Here is a 13,443-nt window from a genome sequence, read left to right as displayed (position 1 = left end):
GCTCAGTGTTTAAGCATCCCTGAGAACAATCCTGAGACCAATTTAAAAAAAAAAAAAAGGAGAATTACCATATGATCCATCAATCCCAGTTCTGGAGTTCTTTTAATTAAATCAGGATCTCAAAAAAAAAAAAAAAAACAACTTTTTGCACTTTTATTTTCACTGCATAACTCACTAGTTAAGAGATGGAAACAACCCAAAATATCTATTAACTAATAAGTGGATAAAGAAAATGTTGGTATATACATGCAACTGAATATTATTCAGGCATAAAAAGTAAATTCTGCCATTTGCACAACACAGATAAACCTTGAAAACTAAGTAAAGTAAGCTTGTAAACTAACTGAAATAAAGCAATCATAGAAGTTGAAATCACACCATAATTTCACTTTTATTAGGTCTCTAAAGCAATCAAACTCATGGAAACAAAATAGATTGGTGGTTGCCCAAGGCTGGGATGAGGAGAAAACGGGGAGTTGCCATCCAATGAATCGAGTTTCAAGAATGCAAGATGAAAAAAATGTCATAAGTCTGGTATACTATACTGTTCTTATAATTAACAGTACTGCATTATACACTTAAAAATTTCTTAAGAGGGGCAAGGGATGTAACTTAGTGATAACAGCACTTGCCTAGACTGTACAAAGGTTTGACACCTACCCCCTCAAAAATAAACTACATTTTAGAACACACAAGATAGGAAACATCACATTCAGTGTGATGAAACTAAAGAGAAAATCTTCTACCAATGCCAATGATCTGTATCCCCAGTCCCAAAAAGAAAATCTTTATAGAAAACAATAAGAAAGCATAGGGCCCTGGGTTTGATCCCCAGCATGTACACACACACACACACACACACACACACACACACACACACACGTATAAACCCATGTAGACACTAACCAAAAGAAGGCAAAAGTATTGTCAGAAAAAAGATCTGAATCAGTCGATAACAGGCACAGTGCTGCATGCCTATAATTCCACTACTCATGAGGCTGAGGAAGAAGGATCACAAGTTCAAAGTTAACTTTGGCAACTTCATATGAGCATGTCTCAAAATGTTTAAAAAATTAAATAAAAAGAGCTGAGGTGGGCTGGGGTTATGGCTCAGTGGTACAGCGCTCGCCTAGCATGTGTGACACCCTGGGTTAGATCCTCAACACCATGTAAGATAAATAAGCAAAGGTATTGTATCCATCTACAATTGAAAAAAAAATAAGTAAGAAAAAAGGAAAGGACAAAGGAGAGGAAGGAGAAGGGAGGAGGAAAGAAGGTAGGAATGATGGTATATTGACTTAGACATCATTACCCTAAGTACATGTAGGTAGACACAAATGGTGTGAAAACATTTTGTGTACAATCAGTGACTTGAAAAATTGTGCTCTATATGTGTAATATGAAATGAATTGCATTCTGCCATTGTGTATAACAAATTAGAATAAATAAATGATTTCATTAAAAAAAAAAAAGATGCGCTGGGGATGTGGCTCAAGTGGTAGCTCGCTTGCCTGGCATGCGCAGGGTGCTGGGTTCAATCCTCAGCACCACATAAAAATAAAATAAAGATGTTGTGTCCACCAAGAACTAAAATACAAATATTAAAAAAATTCTCTCTCTCTCTCTCTTTAAAAAAAAAGAAAGAAAGAAAGAAAAAGAAAAAAAAGGGGTGGGGAAGATACAATGATGACTTAATAGCTTTTTCTTCCTAGGTAGACTCATTTAGAATGAAAGTGATTATTTAGAAACCCATTTCATTCTAAGTAAATGTCTTTAACCTAGGAAAATAAAACAGCAACTTCTGGCTATCTCCTGGGGGAAAAAAAAAGTCGGGGAGGCTAGAGGTGTAGTTCAGTGGTAGAATATCCCTTGGTTCAATCCCCTAGTACTGAAAAAGAGAGAGGAAAGGTGGGCGGGGCAGCAGAAGACAGTATATAATAAGAGATTTCAGCAAGATGATACAGTATTTATGCAACTAACAACAAAGCTTCAAATAAATGACATAAAAACAAACAGAACTATGCTGGGTACACTGGCACACATCTGTAATCCCAGAAACTTGGGAAGCTGAGGGAGGACTTTAAGTTTGAGAACAGGCTCAGAATCTTTCTCAGACCAGCCAGACCCTGCAGATAAAAAGTGGGGCTGGGGATATGGCTCAAGTGGTAGTGTGCTAGCCTGGCATGCGTGGGGTGCTGGGTTCGATCCTCAGCACCACATAAAAATAAAATAAAAATGTTGTGTCCACCGAAAACTAAAAGAAAAAATTCTCTCTCTAAAAATCAATCAATCAATCAGATAAAAAGGGTTGGGGATATAGTTCACATAGTTCACTGGTAGAGTGCCGCCAGATTCAATTCCCAATACCATTTAAAAATAAATAAATAAATAAACGAAAAAGAGAAATACAAATCTCCAATTACAGTTCGAGAATTCAACACTACTCTCTCATCAAAAGATGAGATAAAGCCAATGAAGATATAGAAAATACCTTTCTGAAAGGACAGGGTCAGCTCTCTTCTCAACTTTTTCACCAGACGCTAAACTCACAATGTCATCTCTGTTCTGTGCACAGGGAAGCTTCTGTTCCTTATTGCTTTCACCTTCATTTACTTCAGGCCTTGAAGATGGACTTTTATCTATGAATATAAAGTGCATGTTATTCTAAAAAAATTACAGCAAAAACACAAACACCTTCTTTCATATATCTATAAATATTAATATACAGATATATTAATATTAATACACATACATATATATTTTAGTTATAGGTAGACATAATAATACCTTTATTTTATTTTTATGTGGTGCTGAGGATCGAACTCAGTGCTTCACGCATGATAGGTAAGCATTCTGCCACTGAGCCATAACCCTAGCCCAAACACCTTCTTCTTTAAAACTACAAAAATATTTACATGTAAGACTCTTTTTTACCCATAAAACAATTCAATCAACATTCAACTTCTTATCAGTAAGACACGATCTTAGAACGTAATGAAAATTTAATCAACTTACAATGGTTTGTGTTTTGAATATCAGCCCAAGTTCCTGGGAAGTTTGTAGCATTTTCCCTTATCTTTCTGGGAATTTTTTTTTTTTTTTTTTTTTTTGGTACCAGGGACTAAACCCAGGACCTCGTAACCACTGAGCCATATTTCCAGCCAATTTTATATATATATATATTTTATTTTTGAGACACAAAATCAGATAAAAAGGACTGCGTTTCAAGTATCTTATGGCCTTGTCAAATTGCTGCTGCTGGCCTTAAACCTGGGATCTTCCTACCTCAGCCTCCTGAGTTACTGGGATTACAGGCATACATCACTAAACCCAGCATCTTTCTTAAATTTTAAGTGGTTAATGACTTGCTTTATTATGTCTTGTTGGGAAGCTAAAAGTGGACTTGGTTGTTCTTTTGTTCCTTCAGAAGTGTAATAATTAATAATAAGGTAATAGCTACCATTTACTTACTAAAAAGCAAGAACACAAGTCTATCAGATGTATTATCTCACTTAATACTCAAAAATCCTATTAAAAGGTATCATTGTTAACCCATGATAGAGAAGAACTATCTGAGTTCAGATACATTAACTGACAGTCCAATGAGCTAGAATAAAATACAAGAATTAGCATTAAAAAACAAAGCCTGTTTAACTTCCAAAATCTGATTTCTTAATCAGTAATCTTTCCTGCTTTATAAGCAATGTCTCTTGTAACAGCAACAAAAAAGCATAATGTTGTTAGGCTTATAAAATCATACTACTTTAACTACCAGAATTAATTTATTAAAATCATATTAATGAAGATGAACTGCATGATATTTAAATTCTATAAAACGTGTTCTGGTCTGCTACAACTTTTTCTTCCTGTCTTTACTTGATTATGTGCTTTTATTTTTTCATGTTGGGGATTAAACCCAGAGCCTCAGCACAATCTCCTGAGTCTCTGGATTACAGGTATGTGCCATCATGCCTGACTGCTTTTCTCTCTCTTTTTTAATCAATAATTTTTTTTCATTTAATTAAAAATAAAAGGGTGCTTTCTTTGATAGTACATATACTAAAAACAGGAACAATACAAAGAATATTATCATCGTCCCTATACATGAATGACATGCAAATTTGTAAAGCATTCTGTATTTGAAAAATAAATTTTAAAAGATAAAAATGCTTAACACAGGGGCTGGGGTTGTGGCTTAGTAATAGAGCACTCAAAAAATATATATATATTACAAAAGACTGGGGGCTGGAGTTGTAGCTCAGTGGTAAGAGTGCTTGCCTTGCGTGTGTGAGGCCCTGGGTTCCATCCTCAGCACCACGTAAAAATAAATAAATAAAAATGAAGATATTATGTTCATCTACAAGTTAAAACAAAAGAGCGCTCATCTAGCACTTGCCAGGCGCTGGGTTTGATTCTCACCACTGTATATAAATAAATGAATAAAATAATGGTCCATCAACATCTAAAAAAATTTTTTTAAAAACACCTAACACAGTACTATCAGTACAGATCAGTTAACAAACCAGGTACAGCAGCATATACCTACAATCCCAGTAACTAGGGAGGCTGAAGAAGAAGAATTATGAATTCAAGGCTAATCTCAGCAACTTAGTGAGGCCCTAAGACACTTAGTGAGACCCTGTCTCAATAAGAGAGACTAAGGACATGGGTCCGTGATAAAGGACCTCTGGCTTCAATTCCCAGTACCAAATACATACATACATACATACATACATACATACATACATATATACATAGCATTGTTCAATCTATCCAAAAGAAAAGTACTTGTTATATACCACATTATTGTATATCTTAAAGTAATATAAGGCTATTAAGATGCATTAGAAACTTACTCTTGTGTTTTTCTTCTTTAAAAGGGACTGACTGAACACTGGCATTTCCTAAAAGAGTTTTTACTTCCTGTTCATTAGCATCATCTTGATTCTTCCTTCTCTTTTTCTTTTCATTTCGGTCTTGTTCTAATTCAACTTGTTCTAAATCTTGTCCTGATAAAGTCAGAGACTCTTCTTCAACTGTCTGAGCATCCTCCTGAGTATCTGAAATTTTAGTACTCCCAGACTCATCGGGATCATCATTTACTCCTTCACTAGTAACTTTTCTCACTGAAAATAAGTGAAATAGTGATAAATATATAAACAACCTACAAAAAAATTATTAAAGGTAGAGAAAATAAATACTCAAGGATATCCTCTATAATACTATTTATGTGAACAAAACATTGAACAAAACTAAAATATTCAAAAGGGAATAACCAAATAAGTTATAATACATTCATGATTTAAAAATCCATGCAGAGATGGGCTGGGGGCAAAGTTCAGTAGAAGAACACAGGTAGAATATGGCCAGACGTGGCGGCAGATACCTGTAGTCCAAGCAATAGGGAAAGCTGAAGCAGGAAGATCCCAAATTTGAGAATAATCTCAGTAATTTAGTAAGACCCGGTTCCCAAAATTAAAAATAAAAAAGGCTAGGAATGCAGTTCAGTGGTACAGTACCACTGAATTCAATCCCCACTACCAAAAAAATCCATGTAGAGTGTAGCTCAATGATAAAGCACATACTCAGCATGCACAAGGCGGGTTCAAACCCTAGCACCACATAAATACGAAATAATCCACAAAAGTAATAACAAGATGGGTTCATATACAGTAAAGTGGAAGATTTCAAAACATACTGTTGTATTTAAAAAAAAATCAAATGACAGAAATATGTGTATATTTCTAATTCCATTTTTATTAATAAAACATACATCTTTAGATAAGCACATATATATGAACAGAAAAATGTTTATAACAGGTGGGAGAGAGTGTTAAAAATTTAATCTTCAGCGAGGTGGGCTGGTGCACACCTGTAATCCCAGTGGCTTGGGAAGCTGAGACAGGAAGATCACAAGTTCAAAGCCAGCCTCAGCAGTGGCAGGGAACTAAGCAACTCAGTGAGACCCTGTCTCTAAATAAAATACAAAATGGAGCAGGGGATGTGGCTCAGTGGTTGTTGAACTACATTCCTAGCCTTTTTTATTTTTAATTTTGGGACGGAGTCTTGCTAAATTGCTGAGATAATTCTCAAACTTGGGAGCCTCCTGCTTTAGCCTTCCATATTGCTTGGACTACAGGTCCAAGTGTGCCACCATGCCTGGAAAAATCTATATGGATTTTTCTTTTGAAGGGGGGAGTATTTTTTGCTTTTGTAATGCTAGGGATTGAACTAGAATCTTGCCCATGGTAGTAGGCAGTTGTTCTAAATTAAAAAAGAATTTAATCTTCACTCATTTGTGCTTTTTTCATATTTTTTATTAGTGCATTGATTGTATAGAATGGTTGAATTTGTTGTTACATATTCACACACACACAATATAAAAATATAATTTGGCCAATATCATTACCCAGTATTTTCTCTTTCCCTCCTCCCCTCCCTCTTCCAGATCGCTTTCCTAGACTCTATAGCTGATATTACTTTGATTTTTGTGAGACCAATCCTCCACATATTTTTTCCTTTTTCTCTGTTTTTCAACAAACAACAACAAATATATGTGCATATGTGTGTGTGTGTGTCTGTCTGTCTGTAAATAACACAAGGTCCCCCACATGCACACCTTTTTTTTTTTTTTTTTTTTGAGATAGGGTCTTTTAAAGTTGCTTAGGGCCTTACTAAGTTGCTAAAACTGGCTTTGAACTTGCAATCCTCCTGCCTCAGTCTCCCAAGCCACTGGGATACAGAAGTGTGCCACTACCCCCAATTCAAAGAAAAATATTTTTAACAAATATTTGAAAATAACTGCTAGTGCCCTACCTACTAGCAATTTTATGCAGTAGACATATTAATAGTCAACAGCATAAAATATGTGAAAACATGAATTATTTTTTAATTATTTCAAAAGATTAAAATGGAAAAATAATAGAGATCACCATGAAAATAGTATTTTGGTTTGAATATCCTCAAAAAACTCAAGTTGAAATTTAATTGTCACTGTAACAATTCATCAATTGACATCTTTATGAGGTGATTAGACCAAGAGTGCTGTCCTCACAGAAAAATTAATAACCAGTATTGAGAGGAGCCAAGTTCATTCCCCTCTTGCTTTCTCTCTTTGACCTTCTACCATGTGATGAAGGAGCAAGAAGGCCCTTGCCAGATGACAGGTGCCTTGATCTTGAGCTTCTCAGCATCTTGAGCTATGAGAAATAAATTTCAGTTCTCTATGAATTACTCAGACTCAGGTATTCTGTTACAGCAGCACAAAACAGACACCAAAAACAAGAGCAAATTTAACTTCAAAACCATGGTTGATCAGATATTTTCTTTAAAAATATCCAATCCCAAAATATAATAAAATTCAATTTCATTCACTTACATTTTTTAAAAAGTGAAAATAAACCAGGCATGGTGGTATATGCCTATAATCCCACAGACTCGGAAGGCTGAGGCAGAATAATTGCAAATTCAAAGCCAGCTTCAACAACTTAGCAAGGCCCTAAGCAATTTAGCAAGAAGACACTGTCTCAAAAAAAAGAAAAGAAAAGAAAAGAAAAAGAGTGGGAGAGGGGCTGGGGATATGGCTCAAGTGGCAGCATGCTCACCTAGTATGTGTGAGGCACTGGGTTCAATTCTCAACACCACATGAAATAAAGATATTGTGTCCACCTCAAACTAAAAAATAAATATTAAAAAAAAAAAAAGAGTGGGAGATATGGCTCAGTGGTAAAGCGCCTCTGGGTTAATTCTCTGGTACCAAAAAAAAAAAAACAAAAAAAACAAAAAAACCTCAGACTGTAAAAAAGAAAAAAAAATGAAAAGAAGATTTCAAAATTGAGAAAAAACACTTGATTGATTCACTTGATTTATTCAGTCAAAATAACCAAAATTTTCTAAATTTTGAGTAATAATAATGTATCTTTAAAATTCTTACATTAAATAAGATATAGTGTTATGCGTGCTATTTACATGAAAATCAAAGAAGAATTAATACATCTTAATCTCCTAAAGCTAAATATAGTAAGTTTAAAAACATTTCTTTGGCTAATAAATGAAATATGAGCTGGGCACAGTGGCATACACCTGTAACCCCTGCTACTCAGGAGACTGAGGCAGGAGGAGATCACAAATTCAAAGGTCAGCCTGGGAAACTAAGCAAGATCCTGTCTCAAAATGAACTTAAAAACAAAAACAAAGTCTTGGGGCTGGGGATGTGGCTCAAGCGGTAGCGCGCTCGCCTGGCATGCGTGCGGCCCGGGTTCGATCCTCAGCACCACATACAAACAAAGATGTTGTGTCCGCCGAGAACTAAAAAATAAAATTCTAAAAAAAAAAAAAAAAAAAAAGTCTTGAGGGTACGCCTCAGTGGTAGAGCACTTGCCTAGCATGCACAAGACCTTACCTTTAATCTTAGTGCTACCAGAAGAATAAAGTAACTTCAGTTATCAAAGATAGAGGTAGCATTCTAGAAAAAGAAATTCTAAATTGGCTTTGTACAGAGAAGAGTTAATACAACAGGTTTCACTGTCATCTTCTGAAAGGTCTGCTTAGGAGTTGGCTATTGGGCCATGTCCGGGACAATGGTTTGGGGAAGGTTTCTATTACTCTAACTGATAAGAGTGGCTTGCTGTGCCTAAACTGTTTGTACAAATAATATGGTTTATGATGAACTCTCTTCCTTTTGGTAGTCTGGAATTTTGGTATATGCCAGATACAGGGTGCTGAAAACTGTTAGTCCTCCTAACCAATAACAAAATATGGTGGTGGTCTTGCAGACCTCCACCACAGGCTCTCACAATTCTACCTTGAATCCTACCTCTGCCCCACCTTAAATTCTGAGAGCATAGGAAAAAGTTATGTAGGATCTTTGGGTCTGTTTTTCAGTGATTAAAACAACGGAAAGGGGCCTGGGATGTGTTTCAAGCTTCTTTAAATTATGGGATTATAGCTGAACATCATTCTTAAGAGTCCAGAGTAGAAAGGTTTAATAAAATAAAAGCCTAAAAATAGAAATACCCACACAAATGCAATTTTCTTCCTGGGTACAAGTCACTGTCAACCTTCAGAAATTAAACTATGCTCAAAGAATACAAGATAGTCACAACCCCAAAAATATTAGAGTTCTACCTTTTTTTTTTTTTTGATATATATATTTTTTAGTTGTCAATTAACCTTTATTTATTTATTTATTTTTTTAATGGTGCTAAGGAGCAAACCCAGGGCCTCATACATTCCAGGCAAATGCTCTACACAACCCTAGCCCTGAGTTCCACCTTTTAAATATTATAATTTTATAACATATTTGTTTTGCAGAACAATAATAATAAATAACCAAACACAGAACATGACACTTAAAATCTCTGATGCTCTTTGATTAACCAGAAAAATTTGTTAACTGCCAGAATGATGTCAAGTAGCCCAATCATGACAATTATAAAATTTTATAAGGAACTGCTGTTTTGACCCACTCAACTGGCTGAGTAAAGAAAAACTAAGTCTGTCCAATTGGATTCCCTCATGATCTCAACTACCTGAGCTATACTTAAATTCTCAATTCCTGAGAGACAATATTGAAAGTTCATTATTAATAAGTAAAACTGAACACTTTCTTATAAAATTAATACCTTTTACATTTTTCCGTGGTTTGGAGGATTTCTTCTCCTTTAAATTCTGACTTTTACTGGATTTTTGTTTTCTTTTCTCTTCCTCAGCAAGAACTTTCTGAAGCAAATGAGCAAAAAAATCGAAGTCAAAAGGACGCTTTTCCTCTGTTTAAAAAAAAAAAATGGAAAAGAACCTTCAAGTATTTATTTTTTAAAAAAAAGAAGAAGAATTTCTGGTTTTTAAAATAGTACATTAGCAAAAGCAAGTTTATTTACCAGCAAAATAATGGATAAACAAGTACATAACAGACCATGTAGAAAGGAAAAAACTATTAGTTTAAAAAATAAAAAAAAGAATTAGTGATACAAGCAACATAATGAGTTAATTTCAAAAACAGGGAGTAAAAGAAACCAAGCACAAAACAGTACATACTATAGGATTCCATGAATAAAATATTCTGGAACATTCTAAACTAACCCATGGTGATTCAAATGAAGAGTGGTTACTTGGGGTCAAGAGGACAGAATTCAATTGATTGAAAGGGAACCAACTGACCTTGTTAAGCAATAAAAAGTTCCATCTTAAAAAAAAAAAATGGTCCATACATGTTTGGGGTGGTGATTACACTACATATTATTTGTCAAAATTTGAACTACACTTTTAACTATGTGTAAACATGTCTGGTTCTTTTTATTTGGACAGCAGAAACTGAACCCAGTAGCATCTAACCACTGAGCCACATCCCCAGTTCTTTTATTGTTAATTTAGAGACAGGTCTCACTAAGTGGCTTAGAGCCTTCCTCAGTTGCTGAGACTGGCCTCAAACTTGCCATCCTCCTGCCTCAGCCCCCCTTCATCGCCGCCCCAGCCACTGGGATTACAGGCATGTGCCACCATGCCCAGTTATAAATTGACATTTTGGGGGGGCGGGGAGGGTAACCAGGGATTGAACGCAGGGGCACTCAACCACTGAGCCACATCCCCTGCCCTATTTTGAATTTTTTAAATTTAGAGACAGGGTCTCACTGAGTTGCTTAGCACCTTGCTTTTGCTGAGGCTGGCTTTAAACTCACAATCTTCCTGCCTCAGATTCCCAAACCTCTGGGATTACAGGCTTGTGTCAACAAGCCCAGCTATAAATTGATTTTTAATTTTTTAATTTGTTTTAATTAATTATACATGACATTAGAACGAATTTATGCACTTGGATTTATCATACATAGATGGGATATAATCTCTCATTTTTTCTGAGTGTACACGTTGCAGAATTGTATTGGTTGCACTCACATATATACATACAGTAATAATATCTGTTTCATTCTACTATTTTTCCTATCCTCACATCCTCTCCTCTCCCCTCCCATCACTTCCCTTTACCTAATCTAAGGTAATACTATTCTTCCTTAGTGTCCCCACCCTATTGTGAATTAGCATCTGCTATATTAGAGAAAACATTCAGCCTTTGGTTTTGTGAGATTGGCTTATTTCATTTAGCATGATATTCTCCAAATCTAACCATTTACTGGCAAATGCCATAATTTCATTCTTCTTTAAAACTGAGTAATATTTCATTGAGTATATACTCCACATTTTCTTTATCTATTCATCTATTGAGGGACACCTAGGTTGGTTCTAGCTATTGTGAATTGAGCTGCTATAAACACTGATATAGCTTCATCACTATAGTATGCTGATTTTAAGTCCTTTGGGTATAAACCAAGAAGTGGGATAGCTGGGTCAAATGGTGGTTCCATTCCCAGTTTTCTAAGGAATCTTCATACTGCTTTCCATAGTGGTTGCACTAATCTGCAATCCCACCAGCAATGTATGAGTGTACCTTTTTCACCACATCCTCACCAACATTTTTTTTTAAATATCTTTATTTTATTTATTTATTTTTATGGGGTGCTGAGGATCGAACCCTGGGCCTCCTATGTGCTAGGCAAGCACTATACCGCTAAGCCACAATCCCAGCCCTCACCAACATTTATTGTTGCTTATATTCTTGATATATTATTCTTGATATATTCTCCATTCTGACAGGAGTGAGATGAAATCATATAATTTTGATTATACCTACAGCCAAAGAGGATTATTTTTTAGCCTCTTCAAATGATATTTTGTAAAAAAGGTCAGAAATACTTACGAAATGCTTTGTCTATTCTCCATCCATTTGTCTTTTCTTCACGTTTAAATTTATTCTGTTAAGAGAAACAAACTTATAGTAATTTTTACCCATTAAATGAGTAAAGGTTATTTTTAAAATTAGCAAACATTAAAATAAAACTGTTATGAATAACATACTATTCTCTACTAATTGAATATGCCTTCACTAAAAGGCAAGTTAAAGTTCACTTTTTTAAAATGAGGATGAAAGGTTTATACTAAGTTTCTGATCTTGCTCCTCCTCCTTATTGTTATTTCTCAAATTAAAAAATAAAAGAATTAGGGATATGGATCAGGAGATGAGTGTCCCTGGGTTAAATCCCCAATAGCAAAATAATAGTAATAATAATAGTAAGGAGGAAGAGGAGAAAGAGAGGAGGAAGAGGAGGCTGAGGCAGGGCTTAGAATATAGCTCAGGGCAGAGTGCTTATCTAGAATGCTCAAGACTCAGGCTTTTATCCCTAGCATCACAAAAAAAAAAAAAAAAAAAAAGAAAAGAAAAGAAAAGAAAAACCCACAAGACAAAAACCAACAGGGTTGAAATAAGAACATTTTGGTAACTGAAAGCCAGAGAAATTTTTTCAATAGCAGAGTACTGGGCTGGGGTTGTAGCTCAGTGATAGAGCACTTGCATAGCATGTGTGAGGCACTGGGTTCAATCCTCAGCACCACATGAAAAATAAAGAAAGAAAATAAAGGTATTGTGTCCAGCTACAACTAGAAATATTAAAAAAAAAAAAAAAATAGGCAGAGTACTCATTCAGAACTACAGGAAAAAATGAAAATCACCAGAGCCGGGCAGGAACATGATTGTAATCCCAGCAACTAGGGAGGTTGTGACAGGAGGATTACAAGTTCAAAGCCAGCCTCTAAAATTTAGTGAGGCCCTCAGAAACTTAGTGAGACTCTGTCTCAAAATAAAAAGGGCTGGAGATACAGCTAAGTGGTCAAGTACCCCTGGGTTTAATCCCTAATACCAAAACAAAGAAAAAGAAAAGCACTAGGAAAGGTAAATATGTACTCAATATATTGAAGACTAACTTTGTTTTTCTATTTAAATTTCTTAAAAACTAAAGACTCCTTTTTTCGGGGGGTGGTGGGGGGGCAGTACTAGGAATGGAAGCCAGGACCTCATACATGCCAGGCAAGTGCTCTATTAACACTGAGTATATCCTCGGTCCTTTTTTATTTTGAGACAGGGTCCTGCTAACCTGCCCAAGCAACCCAGTTGCAATCCTCTTATTGTAGCCTCCTAAAGCATTAGGGTTCAACACACCCAACAAAAAGTATATTGTAGAATCATTAAATTCATTATAAGATGGGGTTTATAAGGCATGCAGAAGAAAAAAAGGACTTTAAAGATCATAGCACAGGGATTGGCAACAAATAAAAGTACATTTGTGAGAGGGTTTTTTGTTTTTGTTTTTTGGTACTGGAGATTAAAGGCAAGAAGGCTTTATCACTGAACTATATTCCAGTCCTTTTTTTTTTAATTATTATTTTACTTTGAGATAGGGTCTCACTAAGTTATCCAGGATAGTCTCAAACTTGTAAACCCCTGCTTCAGCCTCCAAAATAACCAGGATTAGAGGTATGTGCTACAGCACACAGCAAGAGGTTATTATTTGTGTAAGCCAACCTCAGAAAATCAAGGATCAAATGTTTCTATCATAT

General features: G+C 35.4%; 1 protein-coding gene and 1 non-coding gene across 10 annotated transcripts in view; one reads left to right on the top strand and one right to left on the bottom strand.

Moving 5' to 3' along the window:
- Bdp1 (BDP1 general transcription factor IIIB subunit) overlaps positions 1 to 13,443 on the bottom strand; it is a 98,153-nt gene that overhangs the window by 65,870 nt on the left and 18,840 nt on the right. For all 9 annotated transcript variants that reach the window (XM_076857119.2, XM_076857122.2, XM_076857121.2 and 6 more), the window contains 4 exons: positions 11,750 to 11,804; positions 9,624 to 9,767; positions 4,857 to 5,126; positions 2,492 to 2,639 (listed from right to left, as the gene is read on the bottom strand). In XM_076857119.2, coding sequence (XP_076713234.2) covers positions 2,492 to 2,639; positions 4,857 to 5,126; positions 9,624 to 9,767; positions 11,750 to 11,804 — 617 coding nt within the window. The remainder of the gene's footprint in view (positions 1 to 2,491; positions 2,640 to 4,856; positions 5,127 to 9,623; positions 9,768 to 11,749; positions 11,805 to 13,443) is intronic.
- LOC143400550 (U6 spliceosomal RNA) lies at positions 4,036 to 4,143 on the top strand. Its single transcript, XR_013091470.1, has one exon. It is a non-coding gene; the product is annotated as a U6 spliceosomal RNA (small nuclear RNA).

This window comes from Callospermophilus lateralis, chromosome 5, assembly GCF_048772815.1.
Source record: "Callospermophilus lateralis isolate mCalLat2 chromosome 5, mCalLat2.hap1, whole genome shotgun sequence".
Taxonomy (NCBI): domain Eukaryota; kingdom Metazoa; phylum Chordata; class Mammalia; order Rodentia; family Sciuridae; genus Callospermophilus; species Callospermophilus lateralis.
Note: the sequence above shows the minus strand (reverse complement) of the source record. Positions and strands in the feature narration are given on the sequence as shown.